The sequence below is a fragment of the Erpetoichthys calabaricus genome, chromosome 1 (assembly GCF_900747795.2).
Source record: "Erpetoichthys calabaricus chromosome 1, fErpCal1.3, whole genome shotgun sequence".
NCBI lineage: Eukaryota > Metazoa > Chordata > Cladistia > Polypteriformes > Polypteridae > Erpetoichthys > Erpetoichthys calabaricus.
Window position 1 is genome coordinate 40,585,998 of NC_041394.2, and position 22,348 is coordinate 40,608,345.

The window sequence follows — 22,348 nt, forward strand, 5'->3', positions numbered from 1 at the left end:
AATAAAGGATCACTCCCTCCTTTCTTCAGGCGCCGCCGCAAGTGGCAGGCTTTCCAGCAGCTCCGTGTACGACTTTATATTCCTACCTTTTTCTCTATTTCTCTGATCACTCCTACCACTTTGTTTTATGTGGACTTTTTACTACTTTTGTGATTTTCCCCTTGGGATTAATAAAGTATCTATCTATCTATCTATCTATCTATCTATCTATCTATCTATCTATCTATCTATCTATCTATCTATCTATCTATCTATCTACAGTGGTGTGAAAAACTATTTGCCCCCTTCCTGATTTCTTATTCTTTTGCATGTTTGTCACACAAAATGTTTCTGATCATCAAACACATTTAACCATTAGTCAAATATAACACAAGTAAACACAAAATGCAGTTTGTAAATGGTGGTTTTTATTATTTAGGGAGAAAAAAAAATCCAAACCTACATGGCCCTGTGTGAAAAAGTAATTGCCCCCTGAACCTAATAACTGGTTGGGCCACCCTTAGCAGCAATAACTGCAATCAAGCGTTTGCGATAACTTGCAATGAGTCTTTTACAGCGCTCTGGAGGAATTTTGGCCCACTCATCTTTGCAAAATTGTTGTAATTCAGCTTTATTTGAGGGTTTTCTAGCATGAACCGCCTTTTTAAGGTCATGCCATAGCATCTCAATTGGATTCAGGTCAGGACTTTGACTAGGCCACTCCAAAGTCTTCATTTTGTTTTTCTTCAGCCATTCAGAGGTGGATTTGCTGGTGTGTTTTGGGTCATTGTCCTGTTGCAGCACCCAAGATCGCTTCAGCTTGAGTTGACGAACAGATGGCCGGACATTCTCCTTCAGGATTTTTTGGTAGACAGTAGAATTCATGGTTCCATCTATCACAGCAAGCCTTCCAGGTCCTGAAGCAGCAAAACAACCCCAGACCATCACACTACCACCACCATATTTTACTGTTGGTATGATGTTCTTTTTCTGAAATGCTGTGTTCCTTTTACGCCAGATGTAATGGGACATTTGCCTTCCAAAAAGTTCAACTTTTGTCTCATCAGTCCACAAGGTATTTTCCCAAAAGTCTTGGCAATCATTGAGATGTTTCTTAGCAAAATTGAGACGAGCCCTAATGTTCTTTTTGCTTAACAGTGGTTTGCGTCTTGGAAATCTGCCATGCAGGCCGTTTTTGCCCAGTCTCTTTCTTATGGTGGAGTCGTGAACACTGACCTTAATTGAGGCAAGTGAGGCCTGCAGTTCTTTAGACGTTGTCCTGGGGTCTTTTGTGACCTCTTGGATGAGTCGTCTCTGCGCTCTTGGGGTAATTTTGGTCGGCCGGCCACTCCTGGGAAGGTTCACCACTGTTCCATGTTTTTGCCATTTGTGGATAATGGCTCTCACTGTGGTTCGCTGGAGTCCCAAAGCTTTAGAAATGGCTTTATAACCTTTACCAGACTGATAGATCTCAATTACTTCTGTTCTCATTTGTTCCTGAATTTCTTTGGATCTTGGCATGATGTCTAGCTTTTGAGGTGCTTTTGGTCTACTTCTCTGTGTCAGGCAGCTCCTATTTAAGTGATTTCTTGATTGAAACAGGTGTGGCAGTAATCAGGCCTGGGGGTGGCTACGGAAATTGAACTCAGGTGTGATACACCACAGTTAGGTTATTTTTTAACAAGGGGGCAATTACTTTTTCACACAGTGCCATGTAGGTTTGGATTTTTTTTCTCCCTAAATAATAAAAACCATCATTTAAAAACTGCATTTTGTGTTTACTTGTGTTATATTTGACTAATGGTTAAATGTGTTTGATGATCAGAAACATTTTGTGTGACAAACATGCAAAAGAATAAGAAATCAGGAAGGGGGCAAATAGTTTTTCACACCACTCTATCTATCTATCTATCTATCTATCTATCTATCTATCTATCTATCTATCTATCTATCTATCTATCTATCTATCTAAACAATATTTGTAAACTCAATCAGGTGTAAGTAACCACCATTTCCACTATAGACCATGGTTACTGGCTTCCACCTGCGATCAATTGTAATCAGTGTGATTAGTGAAGCATAAAAACAGCTGTTTCTGGAGCATTCCCTTGCTTGGTAGTGCAACTGGCAGCAAACAACTGACTATGGATGGCAAGCCACTTTCAAAAGATCTCAGGGATAGAGTTGTGGACAGACATAAGGCAGGAGATGGATACAAAAAAATCTCAAAGGCTGTATCAATCCCAAGGACCACAGTAAAGTCCATAATAAAGAAGGGGAAAGTGTTTGGTACTAATAGTACCCTTCCTGGATCCGACCGTCCCTCCAAACTGGATGGAAGAGGAAGGAGGAAACTGGTAAGAGAGGCTACCAAGAAGCCAATGGCCACTTTGAAGGAGTTACAGGATTTCATGGCAAAGAGTGGTCATTATGTGCATGTGACAACAATTTCACAAGCGCTCTATAATTGTGGCTTGTTCGAGAGGGTCGCAAGGAAAAAGCCCCATTAAGGCTCATTTGAGCTTTGCCAGAATGCACCTTGAAGATTCTGATGCCAAGTGGAAAAAGGTTGTGTGATCAGATGAGACCAAAATCGAACTATTTGGCCTCAATACCAAACGGTACACCTGGCGGAAATCCAATGCAGCTCACCATCCACAACACACCATACTTACAGTAAAGCATGGAGGTGGCAGCATCCTGTTGTGGGGGTGTTTCTCTGCCACGGGGCCTGGGGCTCTCGTTAGGGTAGAAGGAAAAATGGATTGTACAAAATACCATCAAATTCTTGAGGAAAACCTGCCACCCTGTGCCAGAAAGTTGAAGATGGGCAAAATGTTCACCTTTCAGCACAACAACGACCTGAAGCACACAGCAAAATAAACCACACAGTGGCTGAAGGAGAAAAAAGTGAATATCCTCGAGTGGCCAGTCAGAGCCCAGACCTAAATCCCATTGAAAATCTGTGGAATGATTTGAAGATAGCAGTCCACCAATGCTCACCATCCAATTTGACTGAACTTGAACAGTTCTGTAAAGAAGAGTGGGCAAATATTGCTCAATCTAGATGTGCAAAGCTGACAGAGAAGTATCCCAACAGACTCAAGGCTGTCATTAAAGCAAAAGGTGGTTTAACAAAGTATTGACATTGGGGGTGATCTTTTATTAATCTCAGTATGTCTTGTTTTTAATTTTTAATAATTTTTCTGAACTGTGATATCTTTCACTTGAATGTTATAGGTTGCATTGAGTAAGTAAAGCTGGGAAGAAATATTTTTTGTGTGTGTTTTCATTTAAGGCTGTAAAGCAAAAAAATGGGAATATTTCAAAGGGAGTGATTCTTTTCTATACCCACCATAACTGTTTAGAGGTGTAGGAGGGAAAACATAGTAGACAAAGAAAAACCCACACAGGAGGATGTGCAGACTCCACACAGACAACAACTTAGGATGTTGAATCAGCGACTATCATATTGTGATATAAAGCAGAATAAGCCTGTCAATCCACATTCTAAACCAGTTTATTCAGGTGCTGAATCATGGAGCAACAGAGTCTATATTGGCAGCATATGGTTCAAGTCAGAGTGACACCTCTTACTGACACCTATCGAGCCAATTTAGATCACCAATCAACTTTACCTCTATGTCTTTTGAATGTGAGAAAAAATTTGAACACTCAAAGAAACTGCAAATGGACACAAGGAAATATGCAAACTTCTTCTTCTTATTCCAGTTGCTCCCATTAGGGTTCACCACAGTGGATCCTTTGTTTCCATATCTTCCTGTCTTCTGCATCTCGCTCTGTCATACCCGCCACCTGCATGTCCTCTCTCATCACATCCATAAACATCCTCTTAGGCCTTCCTCTTTTCCTCTTGCCTGGCAGCTATATCCTTAGTATCCATCTCCCAATATATTCAGAAGTTCTCAACTGCACATGTCCAAACCAATGCAATCTCACCTGTCTGGCTTTGTCTCCAAACCGTCCATCCCGAGCTGATACTCTAATGTTCTCATTCTTAATCCTGTCCAACCTCGTTACACTCAATGCAAATCTTAACATCTTTAACTCTGCCACCTCCATCTCTAGCTCTTGTCTTTTTGTCAGTCTCACCAACACCAACCTGTATAACATAGCTAGTCTCACTACTATTTTGTAGACCTTCCCTATTCACTCTTGCTGGTACCCATCAGTCACAATTCACTCTTGATGCTCTTCTCCACCCACTCCACCCTGTCTGCACTCTCTTCGCCTCTTTTCCACACTCCCCATTACTTTGATATGTTGATCCCAAGTATTTAAACTCATCCACCTTCGCCAACTCTATTCCCTGCATCCTCACCATTCCGCTGACCTCCCTCTCATTCACACACATGTATTCCGACTTGGTCCTACTGACCTTCATTCGTCTCTTCTCTAGATATGTTCTTGTTCCCTACTCTCGCTACAGATCACAATGTCATCTGCAAACATCATAGTCCACGGGGACTCGTCTGTCATCCTGTCCATCACCATTGCAAATAACAAAGGGCTCAGAGTCAATCCCTAATGTAATCCCACCTCAACCTTAAACGCATCCGTCATTCCTACCACAGACCTCACCACTGTCTTACTTCCTTCATATATATCCTGTACCACTCTTACATATTTCTCTGCCATTCCCAACATCCTTGTAGAATTCCACCACTCCTCTCTAGGAACCCTGTCATTTGCTTTCCCTAAGTCCACAAAGACTCAATGCAGCTTCTTTTGACCATCTCTATACTTCTCCATCCACACCCCCAGAACAAACATCACATCTGTGGTGCTCTTTCCTGGCATGAAATCATACTGCTGCTCACTAATCATCACCTCTCTTCTTAACCTAACTTCCACTTCTCTTTCCCATAACTCCATGCTGTGACTCATCAATTGTATCCCCCTGTAGTTATTACAGTATTGCACATCATCCTTATTCTTAAAAATCGGTACCAGTGTACTTCTTCTCCACTCCTCAGGCATCCTCTCACTTAAACAGTCTGGTTAAAAATTCCAGTGCCATTTCTCACAAACACCTCCAAGCTTCTACAAGTATATCACTGGACCAGAAGCCTTCTCATCCTCTTCATAACTGTCCTTACTTCATCCTTGCTAATCCGTTGCACTTCCTGGTTCACTGTCTCCACATCATCCAACCTTCTCTGTGTCTCATTCTCTTCATTCATCGGCCTTTCAAAGTACTCTTTCCATCTGGTCAACAAACTCTCCTCGCTTGTATGTTTCCATCTTTATATTTTATCACTCTAACCTGCTGCTCATCTTTCCCAGCTTGGTCCCTCTGTCTAGCCAATCAGTACAGGTTCTTTTCTCCCTCCTTAGAGTCCAGCTTTTCATACTACTTATCATTTGCCTTTATTTTAGCCTTTACTACCTCTCTCTTTGCCTTACGCCTTATCTCCTTATACTCCTGTCCACTTTCTGCATCTCCCTGACTATCCGACTTCTCCATCCATCCATTTTCCAACCCGCTGAATCCAAACACAGGGTCACGGGGGTCTGCTGGAGCCAATCCCAGCCAACACAGGGCACAAGGCAGGAACCAATCCCAGGCAGGGTACCAACCCACCGCAGGACTATCCGACTTCTTCTTCGCCAAAATCTTCCTCTGTATACTCTCCTGCATGTCCCAATTCCACCACCAGGTTTCTTTGTCCTCCTTCCTCTGTCCAGATGTCACACCAAACACCCTTCTAGCTGTCTCCTTTACAACATCTGCTTTAGTTGTCCACCTGGTAACTCTTCACTACCACCTAGTGCTTGGGTTCCAGACTTTAGGCCGACATTGACTGTAAAGGATTTTCAACCAAACATTGAAATTGATCATTGTATTTATGGTTATGTTGGTTTGTCCAAATACTTTTGAGCCCCTGGAAATGGGGGGCTATGCAGAAAAATGGCTGTCATTTCTAAACAACTCATACATATTTTTGGTAACCCCCTAAAATTAAAGCTGAAAGTCTACATTTCAATCACATATTGATTTCTTAGTTTTAAATCCATTGTGGCTGCATACAGAGCCAAAATTATGTCACTGTCCAAATACTTATGAACCTAAAAGTAAATGTAACTAATTACACTTAGGAAGTAGAAATGTTAGGTTTGAATTTACAATGGGAAGTCTGAAACTTAAAAATCACCTCTTATGAGAAAGACCTAGGAGTCATAGTGAGCACATCACTATCAACTTTCAAGCACTGCACAGAAGCTGTTGAGAAAGCTAGAGAACATTTGGTTATATAGAATGATCTGTACAGTACAAATCAAAGCTTAATAACACCCTGATGTGGCCTCATCTGGACTATTGTGTACAGTTTGGGGTTCCATATTACAAAAAGGACAAAGCAGCACTAGATAAAGTCCAGAGAAGAGTAACTAGGCATATTCTGGGACTGAGAGGTATGAGCAATTAAGAAAGATGGAAGAAGCCAAACTTTTTTAGTTTAAACAACTAGAGATTAAGAGGTGATATAACTGAAGTATTTAAAACTATGAAAGTAATTAGTGCAGTGTGTCCCAACTGTTACTTTAAAATGAGTTCAACAAGAACGCATGGACACAGTTGGAAACTTGTTTAGGGTAAATTTCAGACAAATATTAGAAAGTATTTCATCGCACAGAGAATCATAAACACATGGAATAAATAACCAAGTAGTGTGGTACGAAGTAGGACTTTAGGGACCTTCAAAACTCAATCTGATGTTTTTGAAGGAATTAGGTGGATAGGATTGGCAAGCTTTGATGAGCTGAATGGCCTGTTCTGGTGAAACATTTTCTAATGCTCTAATAAATCAGACCAAGATCTGAAGCAGCAGTATTTACAGGTATGCCATTCCAGTATGTCAATTTAACATAAACCATATGTTATTAATATTTAATTATACAATTGAATTAACATAGCCTTTGTTGTACTCAGAGGAGAGACATTCAAAATAAATGTTACCTCCAAGGATGTTTTTTTCAATATTTCTGTTTTCTTTATCCAGCAGATCAAGTGCAGTGGGAAAATTATGTGCTCATTGAGCAATGGGCTACCTGGAAAAAGGCAAAGGAATACTGTTATACAAATTCTTCTGTCTTAGCCATGCCACCATACAAAAGCGCGTTCATGAACCGTACTCAAATTGCACCTAATGTGGAGGCTTGGATTGGACTGAACAAGGAAGCTGCATCCTCAATCTGGCGTTGGGCTACTGGAGAAGCACTCAATAACACCATGAATGCAACACAGGATAATCAAAACAGATCTTTGTGCATGAGTGTCAACACAGCAGGCGACTGGAAAAATAAGCCCTGCAATACCTCTTTGTTCTTCATTTGCAGCATTGGTAAGGAAAATGAGAGAAAGAGATCCAGTTTAAAACAGACAGACAGTAAGAGGCAACTATTCTAAGATTACAAGACAAGTTAGATAGGTACAATTCTGCACATAAATAGAAAGAAGAAGGGCACTTTGAATTAATTAGGGATTTGTGACATGAGGGAGACTGGGAATTGTGTCAAAATATGCATCTTTAAAAGTATCATGGGCTAGTAACAGAGGAGCTGGAGTTCAGGGGCTAATTTAAAGGGACTCAATTGTGATTGATTTATTAGACTGTAATGTCAGAGGAGACAGACAAGCACCTATAGATGATCAAATCTTCTAAATCCAGTATATTGTCAAGAAGACCAGAGCATATCTCAGCATCACTGGGGGCAAAGGCTGGTGTGGAAACAATCAAAGAAATAGAGAAACCCATTCCTATCGTAAAATGATCATGTAGTTTTATTCATGGTTGGGAGTAACTTGCTCTTGAATCTTTCAGGAAGAGAAATTCTCAATCATACAATTATATAGACACTCAGGCTTACACATCAGGCTGGGCTTTGATGCTGAACACAGACAAAAGCAGAGAAAACAAGAAACATTTCACTAATCCCAGATTAATTTCCAGATTATCTCTCAGAAGCACATCAATTGTCAAGGAAGGCAGGAAAGGCAGTGAATAATGAGAAATAAACTCTGTGGTTAAAATAATCAAACCCATGCATATGCTCACACAGCGACAAGGGAAGGAGTCACTCATAGAAAGAAAGAAAGAAAGAAAGAAAGAAAGAAAGAAAGAAAGAAAGAAAGAAAGAAAGAAAGAAAGAAAGAAAGAAAGAAAGAAAGAAAGAAAGAAAGAAAAGTTCTTTTTAGTTCTCTCTCTGCTCCCATCACAACTTCATTTTTACTTGTTTCCATTAAGAACTGTCCTTCCTGTTCACTGAACATTATTTAAATCTCAATTTTATGAAATGGTGACTGCCTCGGTGTAAACTCTAGCAAAACTTGGGATATGGTAACATATGCAGCAATTACACATGGTGATCAATACTTTATTTTCTTAGATGGGCAAAGAAAAGATAATATCATAAAAGAAAAACAAGGTTCAGGTAAGATTCTTTTTTTTGTTTTCTTGTTCACAAATAAGCTTTATACTTCAGTAGCTGATCTATGCTCTGTAAAATATCTTCATGGATTAATGGATACAAAGTAAATTCTTATCTTTAATGTATTTGTGCTTTCTGGAGTATATGTAATTTTAATCTTCACTGCTTTTATTGTCATTTGTAATGATCCAAGCCATCCACTTTCTCATTTGTATCCCATGGCCGCAAGAACGTGGAGCTTATCCTGGTAGAATTAGGTTCTGGGTGAGAATTTTCCTAATGAAACACACCAATATATTGCAAAAACACACTTATGCTCCATACCTGCACATCCTGCCATATTGCTGGTTACTTTAATATGTTATAGCATAACATCCTATTAGATGTTGGAGGAAAACCATGGTTAATGGGAAAATCTCATGTGGGCTTGGAGAGAACATTTTAACTCCACACATTGCCCAAAACAGAATTTGAACACTGTGTCCAACAAGTATGTTTATTTTTTTATTTACAGTGACAGAATTTCATCATCTTTTGGGACTTCTTCATGAGTCTGAGTCTGCAGAATATTTAAAACTCATTCAGATAATAATGGGAGTACAGAATTGTTATATTCTGTAGTAGATGAGGTATCTCCTATCCATATAATGCCCAGGAGACCAAAAGAAAAAGACAGTGCTTTAATTATAAAAGAGTAGCATAGCAGCACAGTGGATAGTGCTGCTGCATCACAGATCCAGCATCCTAGGCTCAGATCCTGCACTCAGACTCTGTCCACGAGATGTCTGCATGTCCTAACAGTGTCTGTGTGGGTTTTTCTCCCACATCACCAGAGATGTGTTAGATTAAATGATGACTATAAATTGGGCTCATTTTGAGTGTTTGCATAAGTTGGCCAAATAGACTGTTGCCCTTCCCAAGGCTTGTTCATGATTTGTGCCCAGTGCTGCCACGATAGGCTGGTCCCCAGGGATTCTGAACTGAATGAAGTGGGTTTGAGAATTGTGACATCTGAGCACAGAAACCAAAGTGGAAATGTTAATCTATGATTGGTCTGTGCATAGCATTATGGGTGCTAGTATGTAAGAGCACCAGAGGATTGAAAGAGCAAGCACCTAGAAGGCTGGAAGAAATAAAGTTTGTTTTTTGTATGATAAAGTCTGCTATCTGTGTCTTTGGCATAAGATGTACAAACCACAGCACTCTTATTTTGGTGCAAAAATAGAACAAGAATATTATGCTTTATTACATAAGCAACAAAAACAGAGGGTTTAACAGGTGAACACAAAGTTCCAACTCTACTGCTACTATGGGCCTGCCTTCACAGATTACTTGAACTGCTGTTTACCAGGTGGTGTGACTCTCCCATTTGCACACAGCAAAGCACTCGCTGCTCATCTCCCATCTCTATTTGGTGACTCTGTTCTCGTATCCTCCATCCAATGAGACTTCACTTCCTATTTTCTCCCAGCTCAAGACCTAACTGCAAACCTCAAACTAGAGTCACTTTTGATCAAGCACAGTAGTCACCATCAGAATCAGATGGTCCTCCTTTGCCTAAAGAGATAACAAGCTCTTGTGGGCGGAGTGGTGGCTCTGAGGCTAAGGATCTGCGCTGGTATCCAGAAGGTTGCCGGTTCGAATCCCCATCACTGCAAAAGAGATCCTACTCTGCTGGGCCCTTGAGCAAGGCCCTTAACCTTCAATTGCTCCAGGGGCACTGTACAATGGCTGACCCTGCGCTCTGACCCCAAGGGGTATGCGAAAACTAACAAATTCCTAATACAAGAAATTGTATAAGGTGAAATAAATAACAAAAAAAAAAAGCTATAGTGCTCATACCAATAACCCACAGGGCTCTTGAGCAGGGCATTTCTTACCAGCATCATAGGGCCCCAGGCATAGTAATGAGCTGGAGTCCCTGTTTTGATAGCAAAACAGAAACATAGGCATCAGAAACATTGTATGCCCCTATGCTCCTGGGGCCCCAAGCCATGCACATTGTGCCCATTCATTAAGAAGGCCCTGCTCTTGAAGACAAAGTGTCCCTTAAAGAGACAGTTCTCTTTGCTATCTGTTGTCTCGATTGGGTAGCAGAGTTCCATCCATATTAGTTTGAACTGTCTGTCACTTGTTGGCCAGTAAGATTTCTTGGCAGCCTTTTCTCCATCTCTCTCTCTTTCTCCTTCTCTTCCTTGGTATGTGTAATATCTTATTTCAATACTTTCACACAAAGCTTATATATCTGAAATAAAGGCAGTTAATTTGCCTCATATGAGGAACAGGCACAGGGAGGAGCAGACACTAACTGTAAGATTTTCTTGACAATATTGTAAATTTTCTCTTGTATGTAGAAAGAGTTTAAAAGTACTGTACATTAGCAGACCATTTTTAATTTTTTCAAATTTGAATATTTGGTAAGAAAAGAGAGGAAGACGATAGTGTGGTGTGGGTTTTCACTTCCAAGGCTGAAAACCCTGTTCTTGCCCATTCTTGAATCCTTGGGATTAAACAGAGTTATAGAACATAAGCCATTAACGGTAAAGGTGAATTTTGGGTCTGAACAAGAAGGGCAAATGTCAAGAAAATGAAGTACTGTAAAAGGAGTATAAGTGTACATGGTGATACCATATAATTCACTTTGTATCTTTGGCAAAACCCAGTTAAGACTCCAACAGGCCCCTGGATGACTTAATAAATAAAGCTCCTTAAGAGAGAGTTGATCATACTTTTAAAAATGCAGCAAGCAGACACCCGGTCATTTAATGCAGAATGGTAATTCCCACTCCTGCATTGGACATGCAGATACTTGATTGTTTTATCAAGCGGATTTGTGAGTGACTTTGGTGAAAAGGCCCCTGGGCACGCAACCAGAACACCCTGATGGTAATTCCACCACTGATGTTTAGAATTCCACAATAATTCTTTTGTCATGGTGGTTTTCAGGGACAGATTATTACCAAGACAGAATCTGAATAAAGGTTAGTGAGGCTCATATTACATAACATATTATTCCCACACTGGCTTAATCAACTTAAGGGTCAGGTGTGAGTTCATACTGGGAACACTGGGCAGCAGGAAGAGACCTGAACAGGGCCCAGTCAATCACAGCGCTCACTTGCACATACACCTACAGTGTACATTCACACAGGACCAGTTTTTATAACCTACAGTCTTAAAAATAAAGGTTCTGTAATGGCACTTTATGGTTTTTTTCAGGGTTGTGTGGTTCCTCATAGCGGCATTGCTTGACAAAGTGCCATGTGATTCTGGAAGGGTTCTTTGCATATGATGTTGGTTTTTTGTGCTTTGAAAAACTTCCTAATATGTAGGAGGAAAAAATGAAATCTTTAATGTTTGGTAGGGTACCTAGCAGGACACTAGTTGATTAGGAAAAACTGAATTTAGCCTGTTTTATTGTATGTATGCAGCAAGAGTACTTTTAAAATAATGAGCCACTGGTATTTCGCAAATCAGTTTTCATCAATTCAAAGCTATTTACTATATGGAGCCTGTAACATATCTAACTAAATAAAACCTGGAACCTTAATTTGAACAGATTTTTAGGGCATCACTCTGAAGTACTATTCAGGCACCTTTATTTTTAAGGGTGTATAAAGTGCATTGTATAGCATATTCAACTACAATATGCTTTGCAGCATCCCATGACAAATCTAATAAAAATGTTTACCAAACATGCTGGACAACGTTTAATGTTTGGAAATGGAAGTGGAGACAGACACACTTTACTTGTCTGCTAACTTTATTAAATACATTAACACCACTGTCTCACAGTGCCAAACTTAGAAATCTAATTAGTCATATTGTTCTGTAATAAAGAACACAGTACTTATATTTTGCATGTGGAAAAGCTAATGTAGTTTTACAAAAGTGCCAGTAGATGGCACCATAGCAGTGTCCAGACCATAGACATATATAGTTAGATGCGGCATTCACTGTGTTGCCCAGTCGACACGATACATCAGCGCGTATGCCATATTGCGAGTGGCAAAAGTGCCATTTAAACTAATACAGGTAAACGTGGAAACCGGGTTTTCTGATGAAAAACAATAACGTTAAAACAGTATCGTTTACATACAACAGATTTTGGCGAATCGTTTAAATGCAATTATTTATATCCATTTATACACTAATAATGACAATTATTAAATAATAATTATTATAATTATTATTATTAAATAATTCCTCCTATATAAGTAACATTTCTCGGACTGCCTTCTTCCATCTCCGAAACATTTCTAGACTTTGTCCTGATCTTATGCAACACAGTATTGAAGTATTGGTTAATGCCCTAGTCCAGGGGTGGGCAAATTCATTCCTGGAGGGCCGCAGTGGCTGCAGGTTTTTGTTCCAACCCAATTGCTTAATAAGAAGCACTTATTGCTCTAGAAACACTTCTGCTTCATTTTAGTTATCTCCCTCGTTAAGATTATGAACCCTTATTGCTTATTTAAGTCTTAAACAGCTGCATTCTTGGTTTTTAATTACTCCTTATTAGCAATAAGATGCAAATGACAAAAGAAACCAGCAGTTATCCATTTTGCTTGTTACCCTTTACACTTGTGTGTATTTATCGTGCACTATTTGGTTTAAATAAATACTTGGAAGGAAAGAGAAGAGAAAAAAGTGAAGGATTGAGAATTACCCATCCGTTTTACACTTCAAAGTATTTGGATGATATCCTTAGAATGGAAAAAAAATCTAGGATATGAGAATGACTTGACATAGCAGAGTTAAAGCACTAACAAGCCATGAAATGTAATTATTGGCAAGGATTGTTTTCTAATTAAGCAACTGGGTTGGAACAAAAACCCGCAGCCACTGCGGCCCTCCAGGAATGAATTTGCCCACCCCTGCCCTAGTCACCTCACGTATAGATTACTGTAATGGTATTCTATCTGGCATCCCACAAAAACTTGTCCATCGCTTACAACTTCTTCATAATTCTGCTGCCAGGATAATAACCTACTGTTCTAAATCCACTGAACATATTACACCTATTCTCTCTCAACTTCACTGGCTCCCTGTTAACTACAGAATACAATACAAAATACTGCTCTTAACATTTAAAGCTCCCTCCTACCTCACTGATCTCCTTCAGACTTACACTCCCTCTCGCTCACTCAGATATTCATCTGCAGCTCTACTTTCTGTACCGCACATCAAACTTTGTTCTATGGGAGCTCGAGCATCTCTCATAGTGCTCCTCAACTCTGGAATTCTCTTCCCTCTCATATACGTCAGCTCAATTCAATAACACATTTTAAAACTACCCTCAAAACTTATCTTTTCAAACTGGCATACCAATTGTGAATACTGCACTGTTACTGCCAGTTATCTTTGTCTTTCTTTTAACAGTGAAATGATACACTCAATGACAAAAATAAAAATTGTATTGTATACAAATTGGCTTAATAATCTCTGAAAACATTTCACTCATTCCTCTCTCAATCTCTCTCACACACACGTGCGCGCACACACACACACACAATGTGGTTACTTAAATATATACAGGATAGGATCTAAAGTCCATGAAACAGAACTGTCTTACATAGCTTTTTCCATGTGTTGCCACTCTATAATTTGAGAGTATTCAGTCTGGCAATATTGTACAGCCTTAGTTTGTGGAAGAGAGATACAACTAAAGAGATGAGCATAAAATGATGGTTGTCAATTTCAAACTGTGTTTCCTCAATGTGCTCCTTGAGAAAAAACACATCATCTGAACCAATCTCAGCCCGAACAAACTGATTGATCAAAGATACACTGACAGCTTGTCCTAATGTCGACTGTCAGATAACACGCTCAGCTACTTTGACCACCTTGACTGTACCCTCAGAAGGAATCATCAAACCTCCTTTGTTTTTTTAATGTGAGCAAGTGGTAGCTTTGATCATATGATGCCAGTACAGCATCTGTTACCAAACTAGCACGGCACACATCACAGGACAGCTTTCTCAAAATCCCATCTAAGGGCTACCTCCCACTGCTTCATGAGGTGGATTTCTTTGGGAAACTTTCAAAGTTTGAGAAATGTTAACAGCTAACAACAATCTACAAGTTGTAAGCGATGGATACGTTTTTGTGGGATGCCAGATAGAATAGCATTACAGTAATCTATACGTGAGGTGACTAGGGCATTAACCAATACTTCAGTACTGTGTTGCGTAAGAACAGGACGAAGTCTAGAAATGTTTCGGAGATGGAAGAAGGCAGTTCGAGAAATGTTACTTATATGGGAGGAATTATTTAATAATAATGTAATAATAATAAATATTACTATTATTTAATAATTGCCATTATTAGTGTATAAATGGATATAAATAATTGCATTTAAACGATTCGCCAAAATCTTTTGTATGTAAACGATTCTGTTTTAAACGTTATTGTTTTTTCATCAGAAAACCCGGTTTCCACATTTACCTGTATTAGTTTAAATGGCACTTTTGCCACTCGCAATATAGTGTACGCACTGACGTATCATGTCGACTGGGCAACACGGTGAATGTGGCGTCTATCTATATACGCCTATGGTCCAGACATTTCAAGTTAGCGCTTCCACATCCCAAATTAGAAGTGTGTGTGTTCCGGTCATATTAATGCATCAGCTGATCAGAGTGCACATGCGCGATTCTGCCGCTCCGCCACAGTGTGTGTTTTTATGCAGCATGTGCACAGTTTTATTCGAAAGATACACGTTATAAAAATGAATCAAACTTTTTCAAGTATGGGTTGAAAATAGTATTATGCTGGTGAGACAATGAAGAATTTCCAGGAAACGTTTTAAGATTTCACTTACGCAAAATAATACTCCTATTAGGGTCAATAGTAGGATATATATTCATTCAACCAATCATTAAGCACCTTATTTATTTATCGGGTGCTAATATTTTAGAAGAAATTTGTAATAATAATTATAACTGTACTTCAGAATAGGTAATCCACCTGAAAGCTAAGCATGTTTAGGCCTGGCCAGTATTTGGAATGGAGCCAGTCTTCGGAAAGCTTGGGTTGTTGTTGGAAGAGGCATTGGGGAGGCCAGCAGGGGGCACTTACCCTGTGGTCTGTGTGTGGATCCCAATGCTGCAATGCAGTGATGAGGACATTGTACTGTAAAATCATTGGATGAGACCTGAAATTGAGGTCCCGACTCACTGTGGTCTTAACAGATCCTTGGGCATCCTTTGAACAGAGAAGGATGTACATCCCCAATGTCCTGGCTAAACTGTCCATCACAGCCTTGTCCATTTTGGGCCCCCACCATTCTTTCAAATGGACTAACTATCTCACCCCTTCACTGACTGATAGCTAATGTGTGGTTGATGTAGCTCCCCACTGTCTATGTAAAGAGCTTTGAGTAGGTTAGAAAAGCACTACATGAATATAATTATTTATTTGTTATTACTATTTGGTTCATGTATTTACCAAAATACATTCCACCTGCAAAACATCTATTGACACTTTAAATTTTAAAATATTAATTTGCAGAAACTTTGGAAAATTGTTATTATGTACTGACTTAGCAATTGATTTAAAGAAATATCATATAGCATTATTCATAATAATTATCATGTTAAGGAAATGTTATATTATTTACATTTAGACCTGATGATCAATGTGTATTTTGTAATATGAATAAATTAACAAAATCTCTTTTATGTTATCAATATATTCAATTGAGAATGTTTTGAAGTGACCTCATTTATTTATTTTTGAGGCATCTTTAAATGTTTTTGTTTCTTCTAATGATTTTGATGTTTTGTTTTTTGATTTTACATGCCTGAGTGTTGACCAAAGGTTTATATAAACCATATGTATTATTAAATATGGAGAGGTACCAAATCCATAAAAAAGAAGTGGAGAATTCCACTCCAAATATTAACCTGTTGAAAAAAATAACCTGAATTTTACATTAAAACTGTTCAGAATGTTAAAAATGAGAACACTAAATGTGCTAGATTATTCTATGTAAAGTATTACCTCTTACAGGTGCAATTGTGATTGTTTTGAAAGGTGTCTTTTTTTGAATTGAGCAAATTCCAAATTAATCCTTCATTTTAAATGAGGCCTTTTTACAGTAAAAACTATGGAGTTAACTAATTTAATCATTAGTTATCATTTCCTTATTTTATGTAATAATGAAATAATATTTTTTTTTGTAGAATCAGCTAAATCAAACATTTCCTGCCATGGTTCTTCAGGGTACACAACTTCACAAAAGAAGAAAACATCAAAATCAAAAGTCACTAGCAGGGCCAGTTATGCCGTAGCCTTCTGCCATACAGGTAAACCTTAAGGTGTCTTTTGGGATGCTCTAACTGCTCAGTTCAATGGCCTGTATTATCACCATTGCCATTAACAATCTTGATCATCTAGAGCAGTGGTCCCTAACCTTTTTGACAGCAAGGACCACTTTATTAGATGCAAATTTTTCCACGGACCGGTCGGGGGGGGGGGGGGGGGGGGGGGGCAGTTTTATACACAATTTACATAAAATTTCTATTATTATTAAGCAGTTCGCATACGTTTGCAACCTGAGATTTTTCTTCTTTTTTTGCATATAACAAAGACATATGCTTTGCATTTGCCATTTCAACAGATTGCACATCACAAACATTAACACTGTTATCGTTTTTTTCGTGTCTGCCGTTTCTATAGTAGGGTGACAATGAGTTAAATTCCGACGGATGTTTTTCAAATGTTGACAAGCAATAAGCAAAAGGAATCACTGAAAACCACAGAAAACAAAAACAGCAAAAAAAAAAAAAACAGCACGAGGAAAGTTCGAAGAAAGAATTTTTTTTACAATGTTTCTGTTTGGGGATCGTTGTGCAAACGTGCACATCTGAGCTGCGACCACAGATCTAACTGCTCTGTGGATGATTCATTCAGGAATTTAAAGGTCACTTCGTTGTAATGAAAGCATCTGCTGAATGTACTTCGTAGTAATGCGATTTCTATAGACTCGTGTCATATGGGGAAACTGTCGGGACCGTAACAATACTTTGTTGTAATACTCTCTCACCTCGGTCTCTCTCCTCTCTCTGCGCCGCAGCAAAGCCCCGCCCGCCAAGCGTTCTGAAAAGTCTGAGTGAGTCTCCGTTGCCGGCAGTTCTCTCGCGGCCCGGCTGTCACACGGCTGCGGCCCGGTAGTGGGTCGCGGACCGGTGGTTGGGGACCTCTGATCTAGAGTATCAGGAAAATGAAGAGAAATGGCATGGGAGTAGAGGTCTGCTGTATTTGACCATTAAGCTGAATAACATTCATGTATTCAATAATTTAATGAGCCCATTACATTGTAGCATGGAGCTGGAGCCTACCATGGCAGCATCGTGCACAAGACTGGAATGTACCAATATTAATTATCCAATATTAATTATTTTGCAAAGAGGTACTTAAAATTGAATATGCCAGTCTCTCCTTAACAATAAATATCACCAGATGTCTGGATATAGTTTAGTTTGCTAATCAAAATGGTGCAATATTATAGTTTGTCATGATACTCCAGAAATATCTGCTCATATAAAACAGTAAATTTATTTCCTACTTACAGTATAAAGTATTTTTTAATTAGTTGATGTGCATGGGAATCTAAAGAAAAATATTTTTACATGTGGGAAAACTAATTTTTATTATAAGTAAATATTGACAAAAAAATGTTTCCTACCTTTCCATCCAAAAAAACAACATGTCACATGTGCTCCTTTCATTTCATAACACCCATATATGTCTTTCATTAAATATTCTGTTCATTGCAGGGTTGTCAAAAGTCACAGCATTGGGTTTGGATGAAACACTATTGCAAGACAGGAAAAATTCACATAAGTGCTCATAGAGTTGCCATTGAACTAACATTTATGTCTTTGGGATATGGGAGGAAAACCAGAATACCTGGAGAAACCTCATATAGACTCAAAGAAAACACTCAAGCTTCATAGAATACTTGGGCCATGATCCCTGTGTTGCAGAAGCGCTGAATACTGCACTACCTGACCATCATGTGACAAACCTATTTATTAACATGAGTGCTGCAAAACAATGCTGTTCATCAGGCTCACATCCATTATACCTTGCTTTACTTCAAATGGCTTCCCTACTTATCACATATCACAGTAGAAACTTTATACATCTGGAGGAAACCATGAGTGGATTTTGATCAATTAGACAGCTCACCGAGTGTCACATTTCCAAACAAATCCAAAGCCTAGTGAAGGTGACGCTCAAAGTAGGGGTGGGGATTTTGAACTGCACAGATCAGAGGTGGTCTAAACTCGACTGTCTACAGTCTCCAAAAAAAAAAGACCCCATTAAACATATAAATGTGTGTTGTGTGTTGCACATGTTAAAAATAATCATAACCTGTTGTATGGGGAAACCCTTTCTGTGACATCAGTGGTAAAAGTAATGATACCTTGTGGTGCGGTATATATTCTCTGTTGTCTACTATTATGCTGGCAGTATAGGAGTTGATGTAAGGTTGAAAGAACTGGCAGCTATGTTTGTGAAAATATGTATTTGAAATAAATGATGTGTCACACCCCATCAAAAGGGCTGCAGATTTCAGTACTCAAAACACCCAAATCAACACCAGTAGAAGCACAAGGATGCACAACATCCACCTTTGACTACACATCTAAATGAATAACTAAAGTGAGTTCACATGATTGTCTGATTGGAGATGCAAACATGCCATGCCAGAATATTGCCTCAGTGTTTTAACATGTAGTATATCCACAGAACACAATGTTTATCTAAACTCTACTTGCTGTTGTTATATCATATTGTGATGCAATTGTCAAAATGACAGACAGACATCATAGTAGACAGAAACACTTCTCAAACATGTGTGTGTGTCTGTGTCTACTCTGTCAGAGCGCTCATTACAATTTACAAATTGTATCATTAAGCTTCACTTACCTTGCACTACTGAGCTTCTGAATTGATAACAGCTGTTTAGCTATTTATTTTCTCTCACCGTCAAATTTTTTGTTCAGTTATATTTTGCTCTCTCCCTGAAACCCTGCTGGTTTAAATGATGCACGGCCTGGAGGAATTGGGGTGCGAGTGTTTAAAGAAAAAGCCCTGCGGGCGTTGTCTTTGTCACAGTGGATTTCAGTACTATTTACTACAAACTTTTTGACACGTTGTTCCCCAGTAGTGCATTTTTATTTCAAAATCATGTCTGGCCCCGAGAGACTACTTATTCCAGCACAGAAGAATACCTGTTCAGACACAGAGAGACCATTCAAAGTATAGACATGCAGCAACTGGGAACAGAATTCAAACTCAGGTCTTAAGAGTTCTGAGGAAAACACTGACTACTCCACTAATTGACTTTCATCCAACCATCTATCTTCCCATTTTCAATACTTTGAAGGAAAACAAGGAGTTGGGGCCTATATCCTGGCAACACTGGGCACAACAACATTCACACTGGGACAAGCAGAGTAGCTAATGAAACTAAAAATTCAGAAGGAAACCTATACAAATGTGAGTTAAACATACACACTTCACATGGGTGGCATCTCATTCAATGGCAAAATTGATAGATAGATAGATAGATAGATAGATAGATAGATAGATAGATAGATAGATAGATAGATAGATAGATAGATAGATAGATAGATAGATAGATAGATAGATAGATAGATACTTTATTAATCCCAATGGGAAATTGTGTTAACATTAAAGCCTTTATTTATCTTGCCAGTTGGGTGAACTCTGTCGCAGTGGAGCTTGAAGTAGCACATAACATTTTAAAAGCTACTATACCTAATCTACTGTAATTCAGCCCTGGTGAAGGCCAGAGCCTGTCCTGGCAGCACTGAGTACAAGGCAGGAAGTAGCACTGGACAGGGTGTCACAAACATCTCAGGGGTTACTTGTGCACACCTGTCAATTCAAACACTACTGATTTGGCATTGTCAGCTAACCAAACTTGCATGTCTTCAGGAATGTGGGAAACTGTAGACTGCTCAAGGACAATGAAACTGTGCAAAGATTTCAAACTCAAGTTCCTGTCAGAAGTCATACAAAGAAATTTTTAATGAAACTGCACTTTAAAATGAGCTTTACATTCAGTTTCTTCAATTGTTTATTTCTTGGTTTCAGGATGGATACCTGTGACTATTACTTTACTGAATTCCATAATTAGCTTTGTCAAGTAAGACGGATGGCAACAAAGATCAGATTGGGCTTGGTAAGTCATTGGAGTCACAGTCAAGTATTTATTTTCTGTAGTATTTAAAAGAAATGGCGAGACCCAGTTTTTAGATACATGTCTTTTCATTTGAATCCCAGGAAAGAAGAAAAATAAATACAGAATTGCCAAATGACTATGCTTGTATTGAAATGACCAACAACTGAAGCCTTTTGCTTTTTGGCTTAGTAAATTCTCCATGCTGCTCTGCAGCTTTATTGGTACATACAGAATAAAATGATGGATGCTTCTGCATCTGTTAAATGGCCCATCCTCCCAAAAATTGGCCAAAGAACAAAGCAGGAGCTAGGCTAAAAAAAAACAACCTGCCATATCCTTGTTATGTCTGATGTCAAGGCAGGCCATGTAGCCTGTTTTCTAATGTGACAAATGGAAAACCACAGGATTGCAAGTTCAGTCACCTCCATTGATCCACTGTTACTGTTAGCAGTAAGTTACTGCTATGAATAAAAGTGTCCCCTAATAAATGAATATAAATGACCTCATTCTTGGCCCTGTGATGGACTGATGCCCTATCCAGGGATGATTACTGCCTTGAGCCCACTGCTGCCTGGATAGGTAGCCACATAATTGAGCAGGCTTGAGAACATTATGTCATGCTATCCAATCTGCTCTGAAGATGACTTCATTTAAAATGGATTCAGTAATATCACCAAAGGCTAATGTTGATTTCAGTGTCTTGTGACCGCTAAGGGTCATAACAGCACCCCAAACCCCAAACACAACCTCATAGACACAGTCCCGAGCTCAAACACATGCTTTTACAGAGTACCTTTAACAAGTTTCTTCCTTGTCAGAACAGTACAACAAGGCAAACCCTTTCTTTTCTCTCTTCTCGACTTCTCTCAAGCAACTGTTGGCCAATTCCTTTCCTGACTCCAACTTGCAATGAGAAGTCAAGGGCCCCCTTTTCATTCTAACGCAGATGTACTTCAGGTGTCAAAACCTCGTTTTCAAGAAGCACTTCCAGGTCGGGTAGAAACTTGAACCTTTACTTCCTGATAGCTCCGCCCGGTGGCCATAATGGGACCCAACTGGACAGTTCTATGGGACTGTAAGCAACCATATTGGGCCTCCTCTTAAGGGATGCTACTACCCAGCATATGGAGGAACAACCTGCACCTGGGAGACAGTCTCCCTTTGCCTCATATATGTGGCCTCCGAGCCGAGATAAGTAATAGTCCCTGTTATGAGCCATCTATTTTGTCCATACTGCATGCTGGCACCACAGCTATGAGATTCCCATCCATTGTTGCAGGGATGCCTAACCTGGTGCATCTTTCTTCTACAACCTTTATTATGTTGGCCTCCTAGAAAGAAGAGGGAAGGGGGTCCATCCTACCTGGGACACTGGTTCGTCCATTACAGCCTGTAACAGGGGTGGCGAACTCCAGGCCTGGAGTGCCACAGTGGCTACAGGTTTTCATTCTAACCTTATTCCTAATCAGTGACCAGTTTTCACTGCTAGTTAACCTTTTCCCCATCACTGTAAATGCCCTGTTAGAAGAGTTCCAGCCAAGCAGAAATGAGATGTGAAACGAGCTAACAGATGCCCAGCTAAACTGGGGCTTCAAACTCCAAACAATTTCACTCTAATCACTTTCTTAATGAGAAGCCAATTCTTGCTGTTAATTAAACCCGTTATTTAATTCCATGGCTTGTTGCTGCTCTCATTCT

General features: G+C 39.3%; 2 protein-coding genes across 2 annotated transcripts in view; both read left to right on the top strand.

Annotated features, from left to right (window-relative positions):
* Positions 1–22,348, top strand: part of fam136a (family with sequence similarity 136 member A) — a 429,951-nt gene that overhangs the window by 87,138 nt on the left and 320,465 nt on the right. The gene's annotated exons all lie outside the window — the stretch shown is intronic.
* The window catches only part of LOC114645470 (macrophage mannose receptor 1-like), a 32,698-nt gene that overhangs the window by 6,270 nt on the left and 4,080 nt on the right, over positions 1–22,348 (top strand). The window contains exons 4-7 of the mRNA XM_028793323.2: positions 7,002–7,343; positions 8,389–8,433; positions 16,614–16,736; positions 20,563–20,650. Coding sequence (XP_028649156.2) covers positions 7,002–7,343; positions 8,389–8,433; positions 16,614–16,736; positions 20,563–20,618 — 566 coding nt within the window. The 3' untranslated portion in view covers positions 20,619–20,650. The remainder of the gene's footprint in view (positions 1–7,001; positions 7,344–8,388; positions 8,434–16,613; positions 16,737–20,562; positions 20,651–22,348) is intronic.